At 37.8% G+C, this 20,579-nt stretch overlaps 1 protein-coding gene across 1 annotated transcript in view; it reads left to right on the forward strand.

Annotated features, from left to right (window-relative positions):
* Positions 1 to 20,579, forward strand: part of PRKD3 (protein kinase D3) — a 43,417-nt gene that overhangs the window by 14,907 nt on the left and 7,931 nt on the right. The window contains exons 4-13 of the mRNA XM_082303460.1: positions 51 to 182; positions 852 to 1,009; positions 3,189 to 3,378; positions 6,123 to 6,200; positions 8,158 to 8,341; positions 9,882 to 10,005; positions 12,697 to 12,774; positions 14,433 to 14,709; positions 17,947 to 17,999; positions 18,379 to 18,451. Coding sequence (XP_082159586.1) covers positions 51 to 182; positions 852 to 1,009; positions 3,189 to 3,378; positions 6,123 to 6,200; positions 8,158 to 8,341; positions 9,882 to 10,005; positions 12,697 to 12,774; positions 14,433 to 14,709; positions 17,947 to 17,999; positions 18,379 to 18,451 — 1,347 coding nt within the window. The remainder of the gene's footprint in view (positions 1 to 50; positions 183 to 851; positions 1,010 to 3,188; positions 3,379 to 6,122; positions 6,201 to 8,157; positions 8,342 to 9,881; positions 10,006 to 12,696; positions 12,775 to 14,432; positions 14,710 to 17,946; positions 18,000 to 18,378; positions 18,452 to 20,579) is intronic.

Consider the following 20,579-nt stretch of genomic DNA (forward strand, 5'->3'; position numbering starts at 1 on the left):
CTTTGTTGATCCTGTGGCAAGAACCGTAACTTACTGCAATTTTTTAAAAGCTTTGGCTACAGTCGAAGATTTCCAGATTCGTCCTCATGCACTTTATGTGCATTCCTACAAGGCTCCTACTTTTTGTGACTACTGTGGAGAGATGCTTTGGGGTTTGGTACGACAAGGATTAAAATGTGAAGGTAAGTCTATGATGTTTAGTGTATTTGTGTGTGTGTATAGCTATATAAGATGAGGAAGAAGAAATTGTATCGTGTTTGGTATGTTAGCAAGTGCTAAAGGTAGTATTTCATAGTTGGAAGGGTTTGTGCATTGAAAACCCAAGTTCTGATCTTGGCATTAATGCAAACTGTGTGTGACCTTGGACTAATGACTTAAGAAGTGTTGTTGTTTCCCACTTTGAAAAAAAATAGCTAGCTTACAACCTTGTGTTCTTTGCACAAGGAACTCATAGTTTGGAGACACTCCCAAAGGGGAATCCCTTTCCTTATGGCTTTCATCCAGCTGGCTGTGGAGCACTCTGCAGCCTGCTGTCAGGTACTGACGCTGCCTTCTCACTGAATTCTTCTTGTGCTTCAAAGTGAGGGAGTGATGAAAGCCTCCTGATGGTGGGAGATCAGCTGCTTCCGAGTCTTGGGCCTTGTTGCTAGAACTGGGCTTACTGGAGAAAAAGCTGTTTCTGTGAATCACATTAAGAACACTAAAATAAGAGAATTTGGCACAACAGTCTGTTTCTGCCTTTACCGTTTTCCTGGATCATGTTTTTAAAACTGCTTTATCAAAATATTAGTACTCTTTTTGTTACTTTGAATGTTGGGAGCTTTTTTGAATTAAACAAACTACTCTTCCAGGTTGTGGGTTAAACTACCATAAGCGATGTGCCTTCAAGATTCCAAATAACTGCAGTGGAGTGAGAAAGAGGCGCCTGTCTAACGTGTCCTTACCAGGAGCAGGGCTTTCAGTTCCAAGACCAGCACAAGCTGAACACACATCCTCTGCCTCTGAAGAAGTATGTAATGTGAAAGGAGAAACAGTTTCTGTTTATAAGCTCTTTAACCTCTGGGGAACTAAATAGCGTTTTAAGTGGCTCAAGATGAGTATGTAGGAGTCGAGCTTAACCATTATGATTGGTTTTAGTGAATTTTAAAATCTGATGATTCTTAGACTGTGACACCTACTGCTTATTATTATTGTGAAAGATGAAACAGGAAATAAATTATAAATTTTATATATAATTTTGTTATTAGCTTTTCACTCATGGTTATATGAACTCTTGGCTTCAGAATAATGAAACATCTTGCCTTCTTAGTAATACAGATTCATTCTGTAATTGTTGTATTAGTATAGAATAATTACTTGGCCAAAGCAGTACAAATTGTAAGCTTTTATGCTGGGGAAGAGTGTTCCTGATCTGCTGTTAAGCTTTTCACAAAGTTAATCCAAAAAAACCCAAACCCTGTCAAGAAGTGTGTAGGGAGTACAGGGCTTACAGTAAAAACCGACATCCACAGTAGTTCCTTGTTATGATTGCTGAGAGGTTGTCAGTTATCTAACAAATATCAATTATCAAGTATATCCCAAGTATACTGGGATCATAAGACAGGACAGGCAGTGATTAGATCCATTTGTTTATGCCTTAGTCTTTTCTAATTATCTGTTACTTCACACTGTAACTATTCTTACCACAGTTTAAAATACAAATTGTATAGTCTAGTTCAAGAATGTAATTTTTTTAGCTAGAAGCTATAAAAGCCTAGTCTTGAGTAATGAAAAATATTTATTTTGATGTTTGACTACTGGTAAGATCTATTCAGTGAACATAGAATTGTAACCATTTATCACAGAATTTAACTGTATGATTTCTATGTGCATGTTTAGTACCTTTTGATACCTCTTTGTTTTACTCAATGCCTTTTCTGTTTTAATTGCTAAAGTTTTTCTTCTAACTTAATTTCAAAGAATTTTTTTGAGGGGGATTAATTTTCAAAATAATTTTTTGATTTTCTAAATATTTTTGCCTAATTTTGTAAGCTATCCAGGCATGCCATACCTCGCTTTTAAAAACTGATAATTTGAGGTAGTGATTGGAAACCACGTCCAGTGGTTTCCATTTTACCCTCTCTATGGAGGTCTGTATGTGCTGTCTGAACCTTGTCAGGTTACTTAAAAAATAAATGTAATGAGTGAATTTTTAGCATTTTATCATCTGTGGAAATAAAGGTTCATACATAACTTCCAGCTCTCTGTAAGGCTTTTCCATCTGGTGTTTTCATGGTTTTGTTTTGCTATACCAGAATGTCCTCTTAAAGCTTCTTGGTCAGGTTGCTTTCTTGTCTGGTCACTTTCTCAGCCAACAGCTGCTTTACAGCCCCACTGACTTTTTTTCATCCACCAAGACCTCCAGGTCCTTCCCAGCAGGGCTGATCTTGATCCCCAGCCTGTGCTGATACTGTGGGGTGCCCCATCCCAGGTGCAGCACCAGCACTTGGCCTTGTTGAACCATGTAAGTTTTGAATGGACCTAGTTCTCAAGCTTATCCAGGTCCCTCTGGATGGCATCATGTCCCTGCAGTGTGGCAGCTGCACCACTCAGCTGGGTGACATACACAAACTTGCTGAGGGTGCGCTTGCTCCCACTGTCTATCACTGTGGAAGATGTTTGATAGCACCAGTCCCAGTATCAGCCCTGAGGGACACCACTTGTCACTGATGTCTATCAGGACACTGAACCATTGACCACTACTCTCTGAATGTGAGCATCCAACCAATTCCTTATCCTCCTAAAAGTCCAGCCATTGAATCCATCTCTCCACTTTAGAGTGAAGGATATTATGGAGGACCATGTCAAAGGCTTTACAGAATTCCAGATAAATGACATCTGTAGCCCTTTTGTTGTCCACTGATGGAGTCACTCCATCATGGAAGGCCACTGGCTGTCCTGAATCACCTCCCTGTCCTTCATGTGCTTTAGCACAGCTTCTAGTAGGATCTCTGTGATCTTCCCAGGCACAGAGGGGAGGCTGACAGGTCAGTAGCTCCCAGGGTTGTCCATTCTATCCTTTTTAAAAATAGTGCAGTGTTTGCCTTTTTCCAGTCACGTGGTATTTCACCTGACTGCTGTGACTTTTCAAAGCAGTCATGGCAGTAAAACTGTTCTGGTGCAAATTATGTATTCCTTCTTTATTCCAGCGTTGCTGCCCAGAACCTAGTAAGAGGATTCCCTCTTGGAGTGGCCGCCCCATCTGGATGGATAAGATGGTGCTTTGCAGAGTGAAGGTCCCACACACCTTTGCTGTTCACTCTTACACTCGTCCCACCATCTGCCAGTATTGCAAACGGCTGCTTAAGGGCCTTTTTCGCCAAGGAATGCAGTGTAAAGGTAAACATTTAATTTTCTGTTGTAGCAGTAAATTTCAGTAAAGGTCTTGTATTTAGAACTGATTGCAACTTAGGTGGCTGTATACTGCAGAATAGGGCAGTGTAATTTTTGAAAAATTCCATAATTTTCAGAAGTTCACAGCAGCTGTCATTTTCATTGTAGTGGGCTGTGCATTGCACATTTTTCTGAAAAATAAGATTTAATTGTGTAGATGGAGGACACTGTAATTCTAGAAGGATAATTATGAGTTCATAAAAATGGGAAATATTTCCTTTTGTTCAATATCTAACCACTAAAGAATCTGTGTGTTTTCATTGTGTTAGTCTAGTACAGGATATTGGTTATTACCTTTTGGAGATATTTTATACAGCTAGGTGCCTGTGCTGAACTTGCATGGTTTTTATGTAGAATATGTTAACATGCATGGCTTCAGTTCTCAGGCTCCTCTATGTGGTTCCTAGGGCATAATTATTGTGATCTCCTTCTGGCTTTTTATTGCCAGTTAGTGCAGATCTGTCAGCTTTGTTGCAGGAAACAAAAGTCTAGTGATGAACCATGAACATTAATATGGAAAGGAGTTTCCATTTCTCTCATGTGAGTTTGTCAAACAGGAGTATCAGGTCACAAAAAGGTCAGCTTTTTGAGAGAGGTCGCTTAATACATTTTCAGTTTGTTTTATTAGAGGAGAGAAAAAATTGTAAGCTTACATCTGTGTTAACTTTTTTTGACTAGTAATGGTGCTGTCTCATGTAAGTAAGGAAGTAATTTTATCTTTCATTTCTGTTGTTATTTGCAGTCTCTGTTGTCTGCTTGACGTCTGCATCCTGAACTGGTTTTGATATTTTTTCCAGTCAGTGTGTCTCTTGGATACACATGATACAAAAATAATGAAGCCTGAAAAAGATGCCTTGCAGTTTTAACATAGAGATGCTGCTGGCCATATACAATTGCTGTGACTATATTCAGCTGAAAAAATGGGGCTACCACATCAGTTTCAGGGAATTGAATGACACTGGATAAAAATATTATTGTATGCATATTGTAAGCGTTTATGTAAGGAAAACAGGCCTAGAGAAATGCTCTGTGTATGTGCAGGACAGAAATAAGTGTCTTAATAGGCCTCCAGTATGATCCTATACTTATTTTTAATACATCAGGAATTGATATCAAGCAGTTAAAATATTTTCCTACTGCCTTCTCCTACAGATTCTTAAGGTTTCCCACCGACTTCCTCGTGCACATTCCCAAAGCTTGGGGTCTCTTAGTGGTTTTATGTTTCGGAGTACCCATAAGAGCCCTGGATTTCTTGATTTAATTCAGGTTGCTATTTGGGTTCTGAGGATGCATCTCTTTGAGATGCTAAGGCTGTATTTGTGGTAATAAATTAAATGTGCCCAGAAACATTCCTGGACACAGAGGTCAGCTGGGACAGAATGACCCATGTTCATGAACAAGTTTTCCTAGCATCCCAGCCTGGGTGGCTCTGTGCAGACTGCCTGTTTGGACCAATTTCATAGGATGCTCTGGTTTATGAGTTAGACCTTGGAACTGTTTGGGATTTTGCTGATGCTGTGGGCCAAAAGCATGCTAGGGGATGTTTGTAGCTATTTACTGGACTAGAGAACTGCATTGCAGTATCCAAGAATGTTTCTGAATGTAGTTTAAGTTATTAGGATAGATTCAATCTTCTGGTTTCCTGACAGAATTTGAAATGTGTCTGTTTCTTCCAGCCTCCTTTACACTAGTAAAGTAATTGTATTCCATAATATGGACTGAAGCCATGGCTGTAAAAAAGGCAGTTTGTGGGTCTCCTAGGGCGTATCCTTTTAGGCACTCAGAAGCTGAGCAGTATTGTATTCTGCTCCAGAATCTGGCTCCTCTGATACTAAAAATGGAGAGATATTGATTCTTCTCTTGTCTGGACCTAAAAGGAAAACACATTGAGCTTGCTTTGGATAGCAAAAAGAGGCAAATTATCAATATGAAAACAGTTGTGGGGGCAGTAGGGAGTTTTGAAATTCATGGTGTTGATAGAGTTGAAAATCACAGGGATGCTACTAATAAAGGAAATTCCTGTTAGTATCAGTAATGCTGTATGCTGGACTTTGCCCAGTAGCCTGCATCTGATACCTCGGGTGCAGAAATGGCACGCATCCAGGTGAGATTCCATCTCCACGTCAGGTCAAACCTGGACATAATGTTATTCTGTCTGCCCCGTGTCAGCAAGAAATGGAGCTTGAGTAGTCAGCCAAATCTGTAACCTAAATGAGAGGGGAACAGGACTTTGGGATTTACTGCAGAACATATTTGCTCTGATGTAGTTGTGTGATTGTAGAGGCTTCTGATGCCTGTATGTCTTAGCTGGCAGATGGGGAAAAATGTTAGAGATGAGACATTTAAATCATATAGCAATGGAAAAAAGGATGTGGAACAAATGAAAGAATGGGAAAAATTACATCATGATGGAAAAAGTAGGTACAGAAAAAGCTAGAGAAGTAGCAAACTATTTTGTACTGGAAGGGGAAGTACTGACATAATAAACTGTGGTGGGACAAATCACCATGTGACATCAGGACAAGATTGTTAATTTCCTCCTGGAGGTGACCTCATTGGTGCTGTCCTCAGTTCCATGCAAATGTATGAATCTGAGCTGAGGTTTGTGTTGGAAGCAGTGAGTGATAAATTTTAGTGTCTGGGTGGGAGTGAGGTTCTGCTATCACGGGCTTATTTATCTGCCATTTTAGATTGCAGATTCAACTGCCACAAACGCTGTGCACCTAAAGTACCTCGAGACTGTCTTGGAGAGGTGATTTTCAATGGAGGTAAGATGAGAAACATGCTTTCAAATACTGAGAGATCTTTTGAGGCTGAACAAGATGTGTTAGTATTTAGTTCACTCATCTTTGAATATTTGACGTACTTTTATTTATCTTGTCGGTTTTTTCACTGAGGTTAGTGAACATGAAAAAGATTCACTGTAAAACTTACACTCTGGTGACTTAAATTTTACTTAATCAGTCTTGGCACGTTCACTATGCTTTGCTTGGGATTGCTCAATGGAAATGAAACATCAAGAAGCCACTCAAATGTACAAAATTTGAAGATCTGTTGTGATCAGTCTGCTCACTGTTCACCATAAAATACATACTTTAAAATGTTAATATCTGAAGACACATACCATTTTTTATGACTTTCTCATATCCATGATTTTTACTGGCCAGAGTTAGCCCAGATGCTTGAGATAAAAGAAAAAGGAGAAAAGCCCCAAGCCAAACCAAAAGAAAGAACTCCACTCTAATTTCTGGAAACCTCAATGAAGTTGGACTGCTTTCTGAATAGACCTTACAGAACTGAAAGAGAAGTGTGCGGAACACTTTGTGGAAGAATGTTTAGAGTATTTTTATAAGTTTTAGACCAGTGTTAAGCTGATGAATTGTGGGATAGATGAGCAGATGGGGATTAAAAAATGGTTGAATGGGTGGGCCTAGAGAGTGGTTATCAATGGCAAGTAACTCGTGGTGTACCCCAGGGGCCAACAAAGGGTCCAGCCCTGTTCAACATCTTCGTTAATGATCTTGATGGGGCTGAGTGTACCCTCAGCAGGTTTGCAGGTGACTGGGAGGACTGGCTGATATGACAGAGGGCTTGTGCTGCTATCCAGACTGGAGAAATGAACTCAGGGCATTGTTGGATCAGGTGACCTTCAAAAATCTCCTCCAATGTCAACCATTCTGTGATTGTGTTGCCTTGATCATTGTCACACATTATTTAGTGAAACAAAATTCGTGACATGCAGCAGGTCACATCAAACTGTACAACTTGATTCAGAGGCTTGGGTAACAGCTGTGTGTTAGCCAGTGGGTCTGTTGCCATTGCACAATGTATCCCATCCATTCATGCCTGCCTTCTCCAGCTCCCGGGCTCTGTCCTGGATCTTGATGTTGGTGGCTGTGAACAGCAGTGTGCAACATGATGTTGCTGCAGCCTGGTTTTACTGCCCTTGTGATGCTAAGGTGCTAAAAGGCCACATAGTTTGGGAGCTATGGTTTCATACAATTCTTCGGAGGACATAAGGAGCAATTTATTTTTTGTTCTTTCACTCTTAATTGAGCTCACCCCAGGTAAAAACAAACACACAGCCCTCCACGGACCAGCAAACAAAAAACAACCATAAAAAGGCTACAGATTAAGATATTTTTATGTCTTAATTCTTAGTTTTCCACAGTGCCAGTTGTACAGTTTTTGAAAACACTTAACTTCTACCTGCAGAAAATCAGATGTGAATAAGATCTGTTCTGCTTTTCTCCCTTCAATTCCACAGCCCACCTTTTCTTTCTTACTATCCTTATTATAGGCTACAAGAGCAGCAAGAGCAGAGTTGGGTTTCTGTTAATGGAGAATTAAATTTGCACAGGGATAATTCTCTGGGTCATCTCTAGCCATCGAAAGGTTACTTTGTCCTGATGACTCGTGTAAAAAAATTGCTTAATGAGATTTAGGTTTAGACTTTAAGCTTTTCACTCTTTCTTTCAGTGTGGTTTGTGTTTTAGTTGGGTCTCTCTTGCCTTGGCATTTAGCAAAACAAAATTGATAATGTTCATTAGCATACTCTGCATCTTATAGCAAAAATGTGAAGATTTTGTATATTGTGATTGTACTTTAATGGTTACTTCCATAAATGTGAACTGAAAAAAAATTCATGGGTTTTGGAAGATTTTATTTTATTTTATTTTTTTAAGTTGTGTGTTTGAAATAATGTCTGACTTGTGTTGTTTCCAGAACCTGCTAGTCCAGGCCAGGACTTAGATATGCCAATGGAAGTTGATAGCAGTGAAATGAACAGTGATGGTAGTCGAGTTCTAGATGATGCTGAAGAGCCCTCCCCTCCAGAGGACAAAATCTTTTTTATGGATCCATCTGACCTTGATGCAGACAAAGATGAAGAAGCTGTCAAAACAATCAGGTAAGTTATAAGGTGGATTTCTTTGCTCAGGATGTACTTTGCTCAATATTGTGAGCAAAACATTTCCAGTTAGCCCAGTTTTATTGCTGAAAGTGTATTTTCCCTTTGTGTGTGTGGTTTTTTGTTTTGTTTGTTTTTTTTTTTTTTTTTTTTGCTTGAAAATACTTTGTAAAGTTCGCCTGCCTCAAGAAAATCTGAAACATAGATTAAAGGAATATAGTCTCTTCTAGTTGGAAAAAGTGTTATGCTATGACTTTTATTGAAGAAATACAACTAGATTATCAAAGCAGGATAAAACTTACAGTTTAACAAGGCTAATGCATGGTTAAGGTCTCTGTGACTTGAGCCTAATTTAGTTACTGTTATATATGTGTGGATTTAAAAGGTATTAGTTGAGATATTTTAATATTGGCATCACAGCCTACATGCATGTTAGGCAATAGTTTGTTTTATTTATCTTGAAAGTGATTTTTCTGAAATCTTTTATCCGATAACTGTTAACATAGTTCCTTAAATCAAATTTGATCTTTTTATTTTATCTATTATTTTGAGTAGTGTCATCCTCATTTTCTTAGTCATTCTTAATAAGATAAGTGCGGTTGTGTTCAGTCAAGCTAAACGTCACTGTAGCTCAGGGCTTAATAGCAAATTTGTGAGGGAGAGAATATAATGATACCTCCCAACTATCAGTGATTTATAGCTCAAGGATCTCCTGAAAGGGAAGTAACATCCACCTTTAAGTAGGATTTTTCCATTTATTTCTAATTGGATTTGAAGCAGTTCAGGTTTTTGGCATGACAGCATCCTGTAGCCAATTCTATGGTGTAACTGCGTGCCATGTTAAAGCATCCTTACGTTTTTTGTTTTGAAACTACCTCATGTTGTTGTGTGTTTACAAATGTGTCTGTTAGTGCTGCATGTAGAGCTCTGGTGTTAGGCAGGCACTTCAGTGGTTGGCTTCATCTTCAGTGCTATTAAAACCTGTATGTTTAATTAGTGGCTGTCTCAGAATATTAGAGATTATGAAACCCTTGTCTGAAGGACAGTTAATATACCTGAGCATTGATAGAATTTTCTAGTGCAGTTGTGATTTGAATTAACACACCTCTGTTTGTATTTTCATAACTTTAAAGTTTGCTTTGATAGGGACCTTCACTAACAACAATATTAACAAGCAGTTTAATCAACTTACAAGAAGAAATGATGGTTATGCTGATGTTAATTATATTTCTATGGTGTCAAATAGCATAAAAGATCAGCAGTCTCAGCAAATTGTTTTGAGAGGATGATTTCTGTAAGTGTCCTCACTCCAGTGTGTTTCTTCTCTGTTCCTTAGAATAATTTGAGTACTGCAATACTTGCCTTAGGAGAGCTAGTAGGAGCTCTGATGCCTTATCAATTTCATCAATCAACTAAATCTGTATGGGAAGAAAAGGTGTCTGTTCCTGAAAATTATGGGCTAAGTGTGTAAAATGGATATAATTGCAGTACTGTTGTATTTTAACTTGTTACAGATTAAACTCTTGTATTTTCTTTTTAGTCCCTCAACAAGCAATAATATTCCTCTCATGCGAGTTGTACAGTCAATCAAACACACAAAGAGGAAGAGCAGTACAATGGTGAAAGAAGGATGGATGGTCCACTATACTAGTAGAGACAACCTGGTCAGTTACTTTAATTTCTTCCTAAATTATTTCTCTAAAATAGTGTATTTTATTTCTGATTTACAGTACCATTTGAAAGAACTTAGCTGTGATGTCCATTATAAAGAAATCTGGTTCAAGGGAGAAACTATTTTATTCAAAATACTTCATGTGGTGATTGAATAGTACTTTTCCTGCTCCCCTTTAAGAAGGAAAAGCATCTCTACATTGTCTCAAATAAATTGCATGTGTAGTATTTCAGTTTTCTTGAGAAGGTAACTTGGAATAATTCGCTTGTGTCTTCTTTCTCTTGAGTAGTTGAACTAAATGCTTGTGTCTCTTTTTCTATTCTACTACATGAAAAGGTGGAAATCTTAAAATTATGGGTAACAACAACATGGTTGACAGTATTATTCTAATGATCTAGATGTTTGTAAATAGTTAGGTGTAGATATGGGTAGCCAGTGCTACCAATAATGAGCTCTTAACTGAGTAGGCAAGCTACTTGATTTTGTGTATTGAGGAGGAAGACAGGGCAAAATAACAGGGTTCCTTAGTATTGTCTGATGGGAGGAAGTGAATCCTCTTGGTTTTTGGTAGATGAATGAAAAGGATGAAGTTATGAAGTTCCCAGATCTCGTGGAGAACATTATGGCACATTGAGACTGTCCATGAAAGGCAGCAGAAATACTTTTGCATTCTTTGTCTCTGTGGCATCTGATTGAAGGAGACATAGGGATTTAGAGAAGCAAAGTTATTCAAGTTCTGCTGAAATCAAGTTAAGGGGTGATAATAGTCAGCTCAGGTTACTGTAATATTTCACTTTTTGTGATTGTCAGCTAAACTGACTGCTGTAAATGGTCTTTCTGAAACTGTCTTTAAAACCACTTCTTTAAGGTTCAGTTTTCTAATACCTGGATGTATTTATCACAATCCAAAATAAGTATCTAGCATATTTTAGATGTGGTTATAGCCAAGACTACGTAAAAGTTACGACTGTCATCAGCTGGCTCTGGAAAAACTAAGGCCAGGTAGCAGAAAAATGTGAATAGTTCTAGCAGAACTGTTGAGGGCAGACCTGGTATTCAGCTCTGACTTAAACTTTCAGTACAACCAGTATGTTTTTCCATGGACTTTTTTTTTGAACTTCCCCTTAGAACAGTGATCTGATGGAACACCTTTGCTTAGTTTGATTTTCTTCATCTGTCAGTATGGCTGCTACCTTGGTGACATCAACTGAAAAAGGCCAGTCATCTGACCCAAAGCAAGGTACCTCCAGCCAAACAAGATCTCACAGGGCTTCCTAATGGGAGGAGACTTCCGTATTGGGCATTACAACATCAGCAATTTCCCTTGACCCTTCCGTTCTCAGCAGTGTCAGGCTGTTTCCTATTCCTGGAACAACTGGGCTTCCTATCAGTTCCAGACAGGTTCATTTTAACAGCAGGATCTGTATGCTTCTTGTGCTCCCTGGATAACAAGATATTTCACCCTTTATAATGAGAAGTTTCTGTGTCATCCTCTCTACTCTTTTTCTGACCGTGGCCCCATCCTTTCTCAGGGTAGGGTATGGGGCAGATTTTGAATCCCTGAGTAAGTTACCAGCCTGTTCCTTAATTCCTCTCCTCCAAAGTCTTTCCTGATTCATGATTTAATAAAGAGCATATATATGTCTGAAGGACGGGTTTACCCTTTTGGTTTCACCCATTGTCCCAGTGCTGTCTGGTAATTCTTTTTAGTTAAATCCATTCATGAGCCAGCTTTATTTGTCTAACTCCTATAGATAGGTAGTCTTAGCTTCTTCCTGAGTGAACTGATTTAAGCTCTGCCTAAATATGAAAAAAAACCAAACAACCTTTGCTTTTAATATGACAAAGTTTATAAAACATAAATGTAATAGAATAATATTTCAAACTTTTTCATCCTAACTTAGAGTCAAGGGTCTTGGATTTTTGTCCCAGAGGAATGGAAGTGGTTTTCTAACTATATGAGCATGGTGCAAGCAAAGTATCTTAGATTCACGGAGCCGTATTAACTTTCTAAAAGCGTCTTAGTTTTGAGGAATATTCTTCTGCTTAAATTACAAGCCAGTTATATGCAACAGTTAATCCATGTTACTTTTTGTTGGGGAAGATTTCTTGTTGGTGGATACTTCCAGCAAATGGCTATTGAGTCTGTCTTGGGGTTTTTTTACCCCCACAAGGTATTTTTTCCATTTGAATCTTATAATGTGTTCGTGTTGCCACTGTGTGCTTTTGACCACCTAGGTTCTGTATTGACAAAAGAATTAAGGACTTGTTAGGCTTGCTCAGTGCTTGAACCTGTGCAATGTTGGTATGAGGGCACAGAGGGAGAAAGCATGACTCCCACAGTTGTTACCAAATTTAAATAACTCAGATTTTGTGAGAATATGCACCTGCAGTAAAACGTGTCTAGTAACTGTTTTTTCCTGTATGAGGTAACTCCTGTTGTCACTGCTTTTACTGCAAGGTAAGTGATATTTTTGCTAGCTTGTGGAAGTAATTTTTGAGCTTCTTCTTTAACAAAGTCTTTATTCCCAAAGTTTATTTTTTCATTTCTGTAGTCTAAGATGCAACTATAGATTAATTGAATGATTATCATAGTAATTTAAAGCATTTCTTATTTAAATAATGAGATAGCAGAAAACATGAGAAGTTTATTCCTTATGTAATTGTACTATGCATTTTTTAGAGAAAAAGACATTACTGGAGACTGGACAGCAAATGCCTCACACTATTTCAAAATGAATCTGGAACAAAGTATTACAAGGTAATTAATGATGAATAATAATTATGTTGATTTATTCAGTGCTTTATAGATATGAAATCTACTTGTGAGCTGTTTATGTATTATCTCCATTTTCCCATCTCTTTTTGAATCAAAACTGTGACCAGGTTAATTGTTGCCCAAAGCCTGTAAGTGAGAAGGACCAAGACTAACTCTGAGAAGTTGCTTGCAGCTCCTGCTCTAGCTTGCAGCTCCTGCTCTAATTCCCTTGAGTATGTCTCTCCTTACATTTTGCATGTACTGTTCTCCAGTATTATTTGGCATATTAAGCTTTCCTCAAAATTACCAGAGAATTTCTTTGGCCAGCAGTTGAATGAAGGCTTGGATTTTTGTGTTCTCTGAGTAGTGACTGAAAGTTTGCATGCTTATGTGTTTTATTTCAAGGTTCCTCAAATCAAATTACTCCCTACTGTACAATTGAAAGTTTCAAGCAAGATTTACAGGAAAATTTACCGTGTAGCCTGATGTTTATATAAATGAAGCTTACTGTATTGTTAATGTAGTATTGTGTTCAGTGGTGGAATATTCAGAAAATGCAGAATATTCAGAATTTGTAAACAGGACTTTTCCCTTTCTTGTCTTATACCTTTAGGTGGGGGTCCAAATCTTGCAGCTTCTTCCTTTATAACATCTCTAAGATCAAGCCTTTTCTCTGTACACCCAGCTAAACTTGCCCAGATCCTTTTCATGCCTATCTTGACCAATGCAGTCTCTTCTCAGACCTCTCTGATACTTGTATTGCCCTGTGCATTCAAAACACAGCTGGTAAAATATGTTCCTTGCTTGTTGCTCTGTTATGTCAGTGCTTTTAGTCCTTTGACTTGCCCCTTCGCATCCCTTGTTTTAACTGCTTAGATCTGATTATTTGTCTTTGCTGTTGGAGTAATTCACAGTTTTTGCCTGACATTTATTTACTCTTCATCTCAATCAGCTGCTGTCTCTTGTCCCTCTAATGCCAGCCTGGTGTTCACCTGCTTGTTCACTGCTCTTGCAAGTGACATGCACCTGCACACCTTCCCATGGATGTGAAATGTCCTCCAGCTAGCATGAACTTGAAACCGTTTCTTCCTTCAGATCTGTTCTGTAATACTCTTGTACCGTGGTCTTAAACTGACCAGGTAGAGGATAATATCTGTATGCAGATAATATCAGATAATATCTGTATGAAAGAGGATCTTTACCCAGAACTATTCCGATGCACAAAGCAGTGCTTATTGACTAGCTTGTATAACTGCATCCTCTCCTTAATGTTACTGTCTCACTTCTTCCCCCTCATGCTCTTCTCTGCCTAAGCTGTATAAACTGCAAGGGGAAGATGGTCATTCTGTTGTGCATTGTTTACACATGCAATGGGCGTGTGTCTCATGATGAATATAAATGTAGTTTGAGTAGAAAATGTAGTTGTATGGAGACAGCTGTGGTGGGCCTGAAAGTCTGTCTAGGCTTGTATATAGGAATTCAGAAAACTGGGTGGGCAATGATCATGCACAGTTTAAATTTATTTATGAAGCTTGGTGTCTTGGTTTTGTTTTTTTTGATTGATTTGATTTGGTTTCTTTGCAACGCTTGAAGTTATGAGTGTTAGTTTATAAAAATATTATGTGCATTTTCATTTTTTAATCTTTAATATCTTTCTTCAGGAGATTCCACTTTCAGAAATTCTCCAGGTGACTCAGCCTCGAGATTTTTCAAACGTGGTGCAGGGCAGCAACCCCTACTGTTTTGAGATCATCACTGACACGATGGTGTACTTTGTTGGCGAGAACAATGGCAGCACTCATCACAGTCCAGTTCTTGCTGCCTCCGGAGTTGGACTTGACGTAGCTCAGGGCTGGGAGAAAGCCATTCGCCAGGCCTTGATGCCAGTCACTCCTCAAGCTAGCGTTTGCACTGCTGCAGGACAAGGAAAAGATCACAGTAAGCAGGCAGACAAGGCACTATTCATATGCTGAAGCTGCTGATGGTAGTGATTCCTTTTGGAAAAGTGCTTATTTAGAGTGAAGTATTGTCTGTTGATTATCTGCTGAATTGGGTCCATAATTTTCCATGAGTCTCTAAAAAGTGACCCTCAGGTTTGTGGAGGGTAGGCAAATCCTTTAATCTGTTGTAGCAAAAAGTAGTAAAAAACCAGATTTACAATATGAATGCAGAAGGCAGAGTTTTATTGTAGGAGCACTAAGAGCACACACATGGATGTAAAAAGGGAGCATAGATTAGATATTTCTAATATACATAACTAATTAAATATATTCAGATTGTTTACATACACTTGGAAGGAACTGAATTTGGATGCCTTTTGATGTTAGCATCTATATATATATGTATATTGTAAAAATTCTGTGAGATGTCAGTGGCTAAGGAGAAGAAGAGGAGTTAGTGTTGCAATGTAAATACCATCAGTGATGGAAGAAACTTTTTCTGAGCTGTGCATAGTTATAAGAAGTACCCTAGTCTTCGTTTTATGCACCTGCTCTCCCTTTTTTCCTCTGGCATAGGATTGCACTCATTATCAAGGCCCACTAAACTTACATATTGTGTTCTTTCTTTTCAGACATCTCCTTGTTCCTTGCGACAACATTCATTCTCATTCTGTACTGGGATTTATGCTTTCACTCTTTAGTTTCCTTTCGAATTCCTACTCTTTAATCTCCTTGTAGTAAAATTTTCTTTTGCAGGAGATTCTGAGATCAGTTTCTCTGTCTCTGATATCTGACTACTCTGTACCAGCAGCAGTTAAGAACATGTAGGAGCTAGTCTGAGGTAAAGGCACTTTCTGGAAATGCAGCAATGGTCTAAAATAGTAAATTATGAAATGGCAGTACTGGTACTGGTATTCAATTACAGTGAAGAAACATATCTGTAAGATGGTGCCTCATACCTGGCTTTATACATACATAAAATGCCACTTTTGATATGGAGTTTTTAGTTTCATATATATATATATATATACACACACTTCCTTCATTTTCTAGCTCCTAAGGCTTACTGTTGCTGACAGACTTGTAAAGACAGTTGATTTTTCCAAAACAAGTATTTTTTCAGATATAAAAAATAACATTTCATTGACACTGGTAGGGATTACAACTACAGCAGTAAATGCCGAGGGGAAGTATTTTAGTATGTTTAGGATTGTAGGAGTATAAGAAGCTACTGTGAGTCAGGGAGTGGCATTCACATATTTTTAGACAACTCAGGTTGGTTTTAAAACTCTCAGAAGACCAAAAAAAGTCTGTTTATCCCTCTTCTTCCTACACTTTGTGAATCATGAAATGTATCTCCAGAGCCTTTAAGGTAATTCGATTTTAGTTAAAAAAAGAAGTCCCCAAAGTCTCAAATACATACTTTTAAATGAAAAGACCAAAAGGAGGAGGAAGACATTGCTAGTGCTTGAAATACTTGCAGCAGCAGGGAATTTGTAGCGTCAGTGTCCACAAGACACTATCTAGTTATTTTATTCCACATTCTTGCCAGAGGTAGTTAGAAATGAGGATGTTCTTCCAGTCTGAGCCATAGCAAAGAATCCTGTGTAACCATGGCAAAATGAGAGAGAAAGTAAGCTGTTTACCTGGTGTAGATTATGTATTGAGTTGTGGCATTACTAATTTCTTAGGAAGTGACTACTTCTTAGGAAGTGACTACTTCTTAGAAGTGACTACTTCTCAGCACTTTTGCACATTTCAGATGCTAGAAAAATGGATTTATTTGGAAGGAATAACTCACTCCTTACCTCTGAGTTACTTTGTGTTCTGTAGCCATCTGTGGAGAAGGGTTCAGTGTGTTCTGTAAAACACTTTCAAAAACTGTATCTTCGTTTTCTAGTTACCTTGCTGCAGTTTTTGTCGACGTTAGGGATTTTTTGTCTGACTTCTTTATTGTTTTCTGTTGTTTTCTGTACGGTTACTTCGATACAGACCTGGCTATAGTCAATAATCAGTATGCATAAACATGTTCATATTTCAGATGCAGAATTCAGAGTGTCTTTGAGAATTAGCATTTGTTCCTATCTTGTCTGTAAATTCCTTCTTTGAGATAAAGCACAGGTGGCAAAAATGAAATACAGATGTCTTCTTTTTTTATCTAAAATTGTGTTTTTAAAGTGCAAGGCCCTTCTTAGGATGATAAAGGCTCTTTCCAAAGTGCTAGTAAATCCACAATGTCTTTTCTATCTACCTAGTGTATAATTCATTCTTTTTTTCTTTAAGTTAAAATAATATCACAGAATTGCTGGGGTTGGAAGGGACTTCTGGAGATCATCCAGTCCAACCCCACGGACAGTTCAGAGTCACACAGAGCAGGTTACACAGGAACACATCCAGGTGGGCCTAGAACGTCTCCAGAGAGAGAGACCCCAACATCAAGTGATAGGTGTCTGTTAGTCTAAGATGCTTTACTTTGGTCTTGGAATTCAAAGGAGAAGGGTGTTTTCTATCTTCCTTGGTATATCTCTTCTTGCCTATGCATCAGTGTTTTCCTGTAATGAAAAATTCATGTCAATGGCTGCTTCAGACTGAAGAATTCTAATTCTTTATCTGATACTTTTACTTGGAAATTATACTTCCTGAATGTGCCCTTATATTCCAAGGATTGATATACTTTTGTAGTTTATCCATGAAACAAAGATTTTTTTAATATTATGGGCTTTATTGCTTTTTTATTTATCAGTTCTTCTGTTACTTGCTTTCTTTGATATGTTTCCTTTTCTTATGCATTAATTCTGTATATCTTAGTGCCACGGAAGATAAGAAGCCACATTCATTTGACTGTGAGGGATCTACCTGCTCCTCTTGCCTGTATTTTTCTTTATTGCTACCAGAAATCATTATTCTTTAATGAACTATGATACAATTGCTATTGCTTTTGGTTTTCCAGCTGTCTATTGTATACACACTTGTATTGTTCTACTATTTTTGTTATCAGGGATAGGAGAAAAAAAGACAAGCAATCCCAGCAAAACTCCCAGAGTTATTTATCTAATCAATCTGTAAAATGAGTTTCAGGTTACGAAGGTTCTGCAGAACAACAGTAAAAATCATTTCACCAATACTGGGTTAGAAGTCAGTAAGGGGTTTTTGTTGATTTGCATTTTTTCTCATCTTTTTACTAGAAAGTCTGCCCTTTCTATTTACTTACTTGGCTTTATCTTCTTTATTGCAGAAGAGTTGTCTCTAAGCATCTCTGTTTCAAATTGCCAGGTCCAGGAGAATGTGGTGAGTCATGTGCATTGTATTATAGTGATATTTATTTATCTGAGTATTATAAAGTAGTTGATAGTAACAGTGTCTGGATGAGAAAGCAACACCAGAGCATTGTAGGTAAAGAAGTCCATGTTATATGCAGGAAGTAACTTACTTACCTACCATGGCTGTTAGTTTTTATGAATGTATGTCCCTGCTTACGGTGCAGCTCATTGGATCCTCTTCAGAAAAAGCTTGTTGTGTTTTCCCACTCCATTCAGTGTAATGATGGTACCTTTTACAGAGTTTGATTAATGCCAAATATAATTACAGCCTAGCCAGTAATAACTAATTCCGTCCTGAACATTTTAACGACTCCTGATATTTGTGATTTCTTTTTCTCATGCATTAGGATATCAGCTCTGTGTACCAAATATTTGCTGATGAGGTGCTGGGTTCTGGTCAGTTTGGAATTGTATATGGAGGTAAATTGCATTATGTTCCATTATGCATTTATTAAGGTAGAATGTCTCCTTGTTAAAATTACCCTTTTCGTGTTTACTTAGCTGTATCTAGAATGTCTAGGTGAAGTTTATCTTGTTAAAAGTTTTATTTGGATTACTTTGCTGCATGTCTCTGCAGTTTTACATACAGTATTTCTTAAAATTCTTGCATTTACAGTTTTGCATTGTCATCATAATCAGTTTAGACTATGCATTGTATTTTGACCACTGTTAAATACAAAGCAGTCCAATTTGGCCATGTTTAATGATCTTTTTTATATTGCAAATTCTAACACTGTTGTTTGTGTTAAATAGTATTAGAAGTCATATATTTGCTGTCAGTTTTACTTGTTTTGAATGACACCTGAGAGATGTGGCCAAAAGCAATTAGAAAAACATATAGTTTATGGTGTGACAGTATGGATGCAAACATAGTATTGATGTATTTTATGCAAACAAATTTCTGTCAGCAGGGTAAAGTAGAAAGAGGTATTCTTTGTCAAGAGTCTTAGTCCTAGGTTTCAAGTCTAGTATTTTAAAACCTTCTGTTACAGCATATAACTTGTTTTTAGTATGTAATCACAAAAAAAGAAGAAATACTAGAAATGCATATGAACTGTTTCTATCTCTCTCTTTTTTGTTTTTAATCTTGTTTATTTCTCAAGTGTTGAGAAAGCCACAGACCATAAATCTGGAAAGAAAGAAAAAGTCATAAGTAATGATTTACAAGTGGTAATCTTTCTGTTTCTGTCATGTTTTCTTTCTAATCAGGAAGTACTGTAGCTATGATTTTTCTGTGTGCCAATTGTGTAGTAAGATACTTTATTACTTCTAAACTGCTTGGTGGAAATACAGTTTGGTCTGGTTTTACATCACTCTTGAAAGAGGTCAGGTTTTTTGCACCCTCTGTATTTCTTAAAGCAGAGTGTGAATCAAAGTGTGCTCCCTCTCTTATGAATAGAAATGAACAAATGCAGACACTTATTTTAATGGTTGGATTTTATTTTTCCTAAATTGCCTTGTAAATAAATCTCAGCTTGGTATTTTGCATGATTCAGTGCTTATAAGTGCTTGTAAGCATAATAAAAAATTATAAAAAACTTTTATAATTTTTTTTTTTTACTGAATGAGGGCTTAAAATATATAGGATATGCATACTTCTTAAGATAAAATCACAAGCTGAAAGAGTATGAAAAGACAATGTAAAAGTCTATGGTTTTGCTGCCTCTGCACACTGCTTAATTTTTGCTGCTATTTGGGGAGATTAGCTCTGGTAACTTCTGATACTGGCTTATCCCCACCTGTGTAGTCTTACTGAAATAATGGTGACAGTTAACGGTAGAATTAAGTTGCTTTCATTGTTGTGGGGTTTGGATTGGGTTTTTCTTTTATGTTGTATTTTTTGTGTCCCCTATTCTTGAGAAACATTTCCAAATTGTAAATCAAAAGTTATAAGATATAGATATCCCACTCCTGCATCAGTGAGAACAGTTTCGCTCTGCTTTTCCTGTTTTGATTAGTTTGAAAGATCTGAAAAAGGGAGACAGAAAAAGCTATTTTTGACATTTTCTTACTGATGTAAAACTTGCACTAAAAACTGGCTGGTTGTGTTTTGTTTAATAAAAGGAATTTTCAAGCTGCTTTTCTGTTGCTCTTCATGGACAATTTTTAGCTGTAGTCTAGCTTCTGTAGTTAGGTGTTTTGTTAGATGAGTTGGTTTGCTTATCATTCCTTAGCAGTCTAGCATTTGCATAGTGTTTTGCAGCTAGTTTGTAATTGATTGTATTTCTGCTACATTTCAGTATAATTTCCTTCATCTGGTGGAGATAAGCCCTTTATTCATGATGGTGTCAAAGGCAGGTGCAGTAGTTGCTTGGCAGAGCAGCCTGTGGAGCTGTGCCCTGCCTAAGCCCTGGCCACCAGTGCTGACCACAGAGCAGCAGGGGAGGCTGGCTGGTGGCTACTGAGGTGTACCTGGGCTCCCCACAGCAGTGCTGGTAGACCCTTCTGTGCCACTTGCACTGCAGCTGTGTGTGTTGTCCCTTTTCCTCAAATGGCATCCAAACACTTCGCTGTGCAGATAATGACACTTTTCTTTGGTGTAGACTTA

Source organism: Coloeus monedula (assembly GCF_965178545.1).
Source record: "Coloeus monedula genome assembly, chromosome: 2".
NCBI classification, from domain to species: domain Eukaryota; kingdom Metazoa; phylum Chordata; class Aves; order Passeriformes; family Corvidae; genus Coloeus; species Coloeus monedula.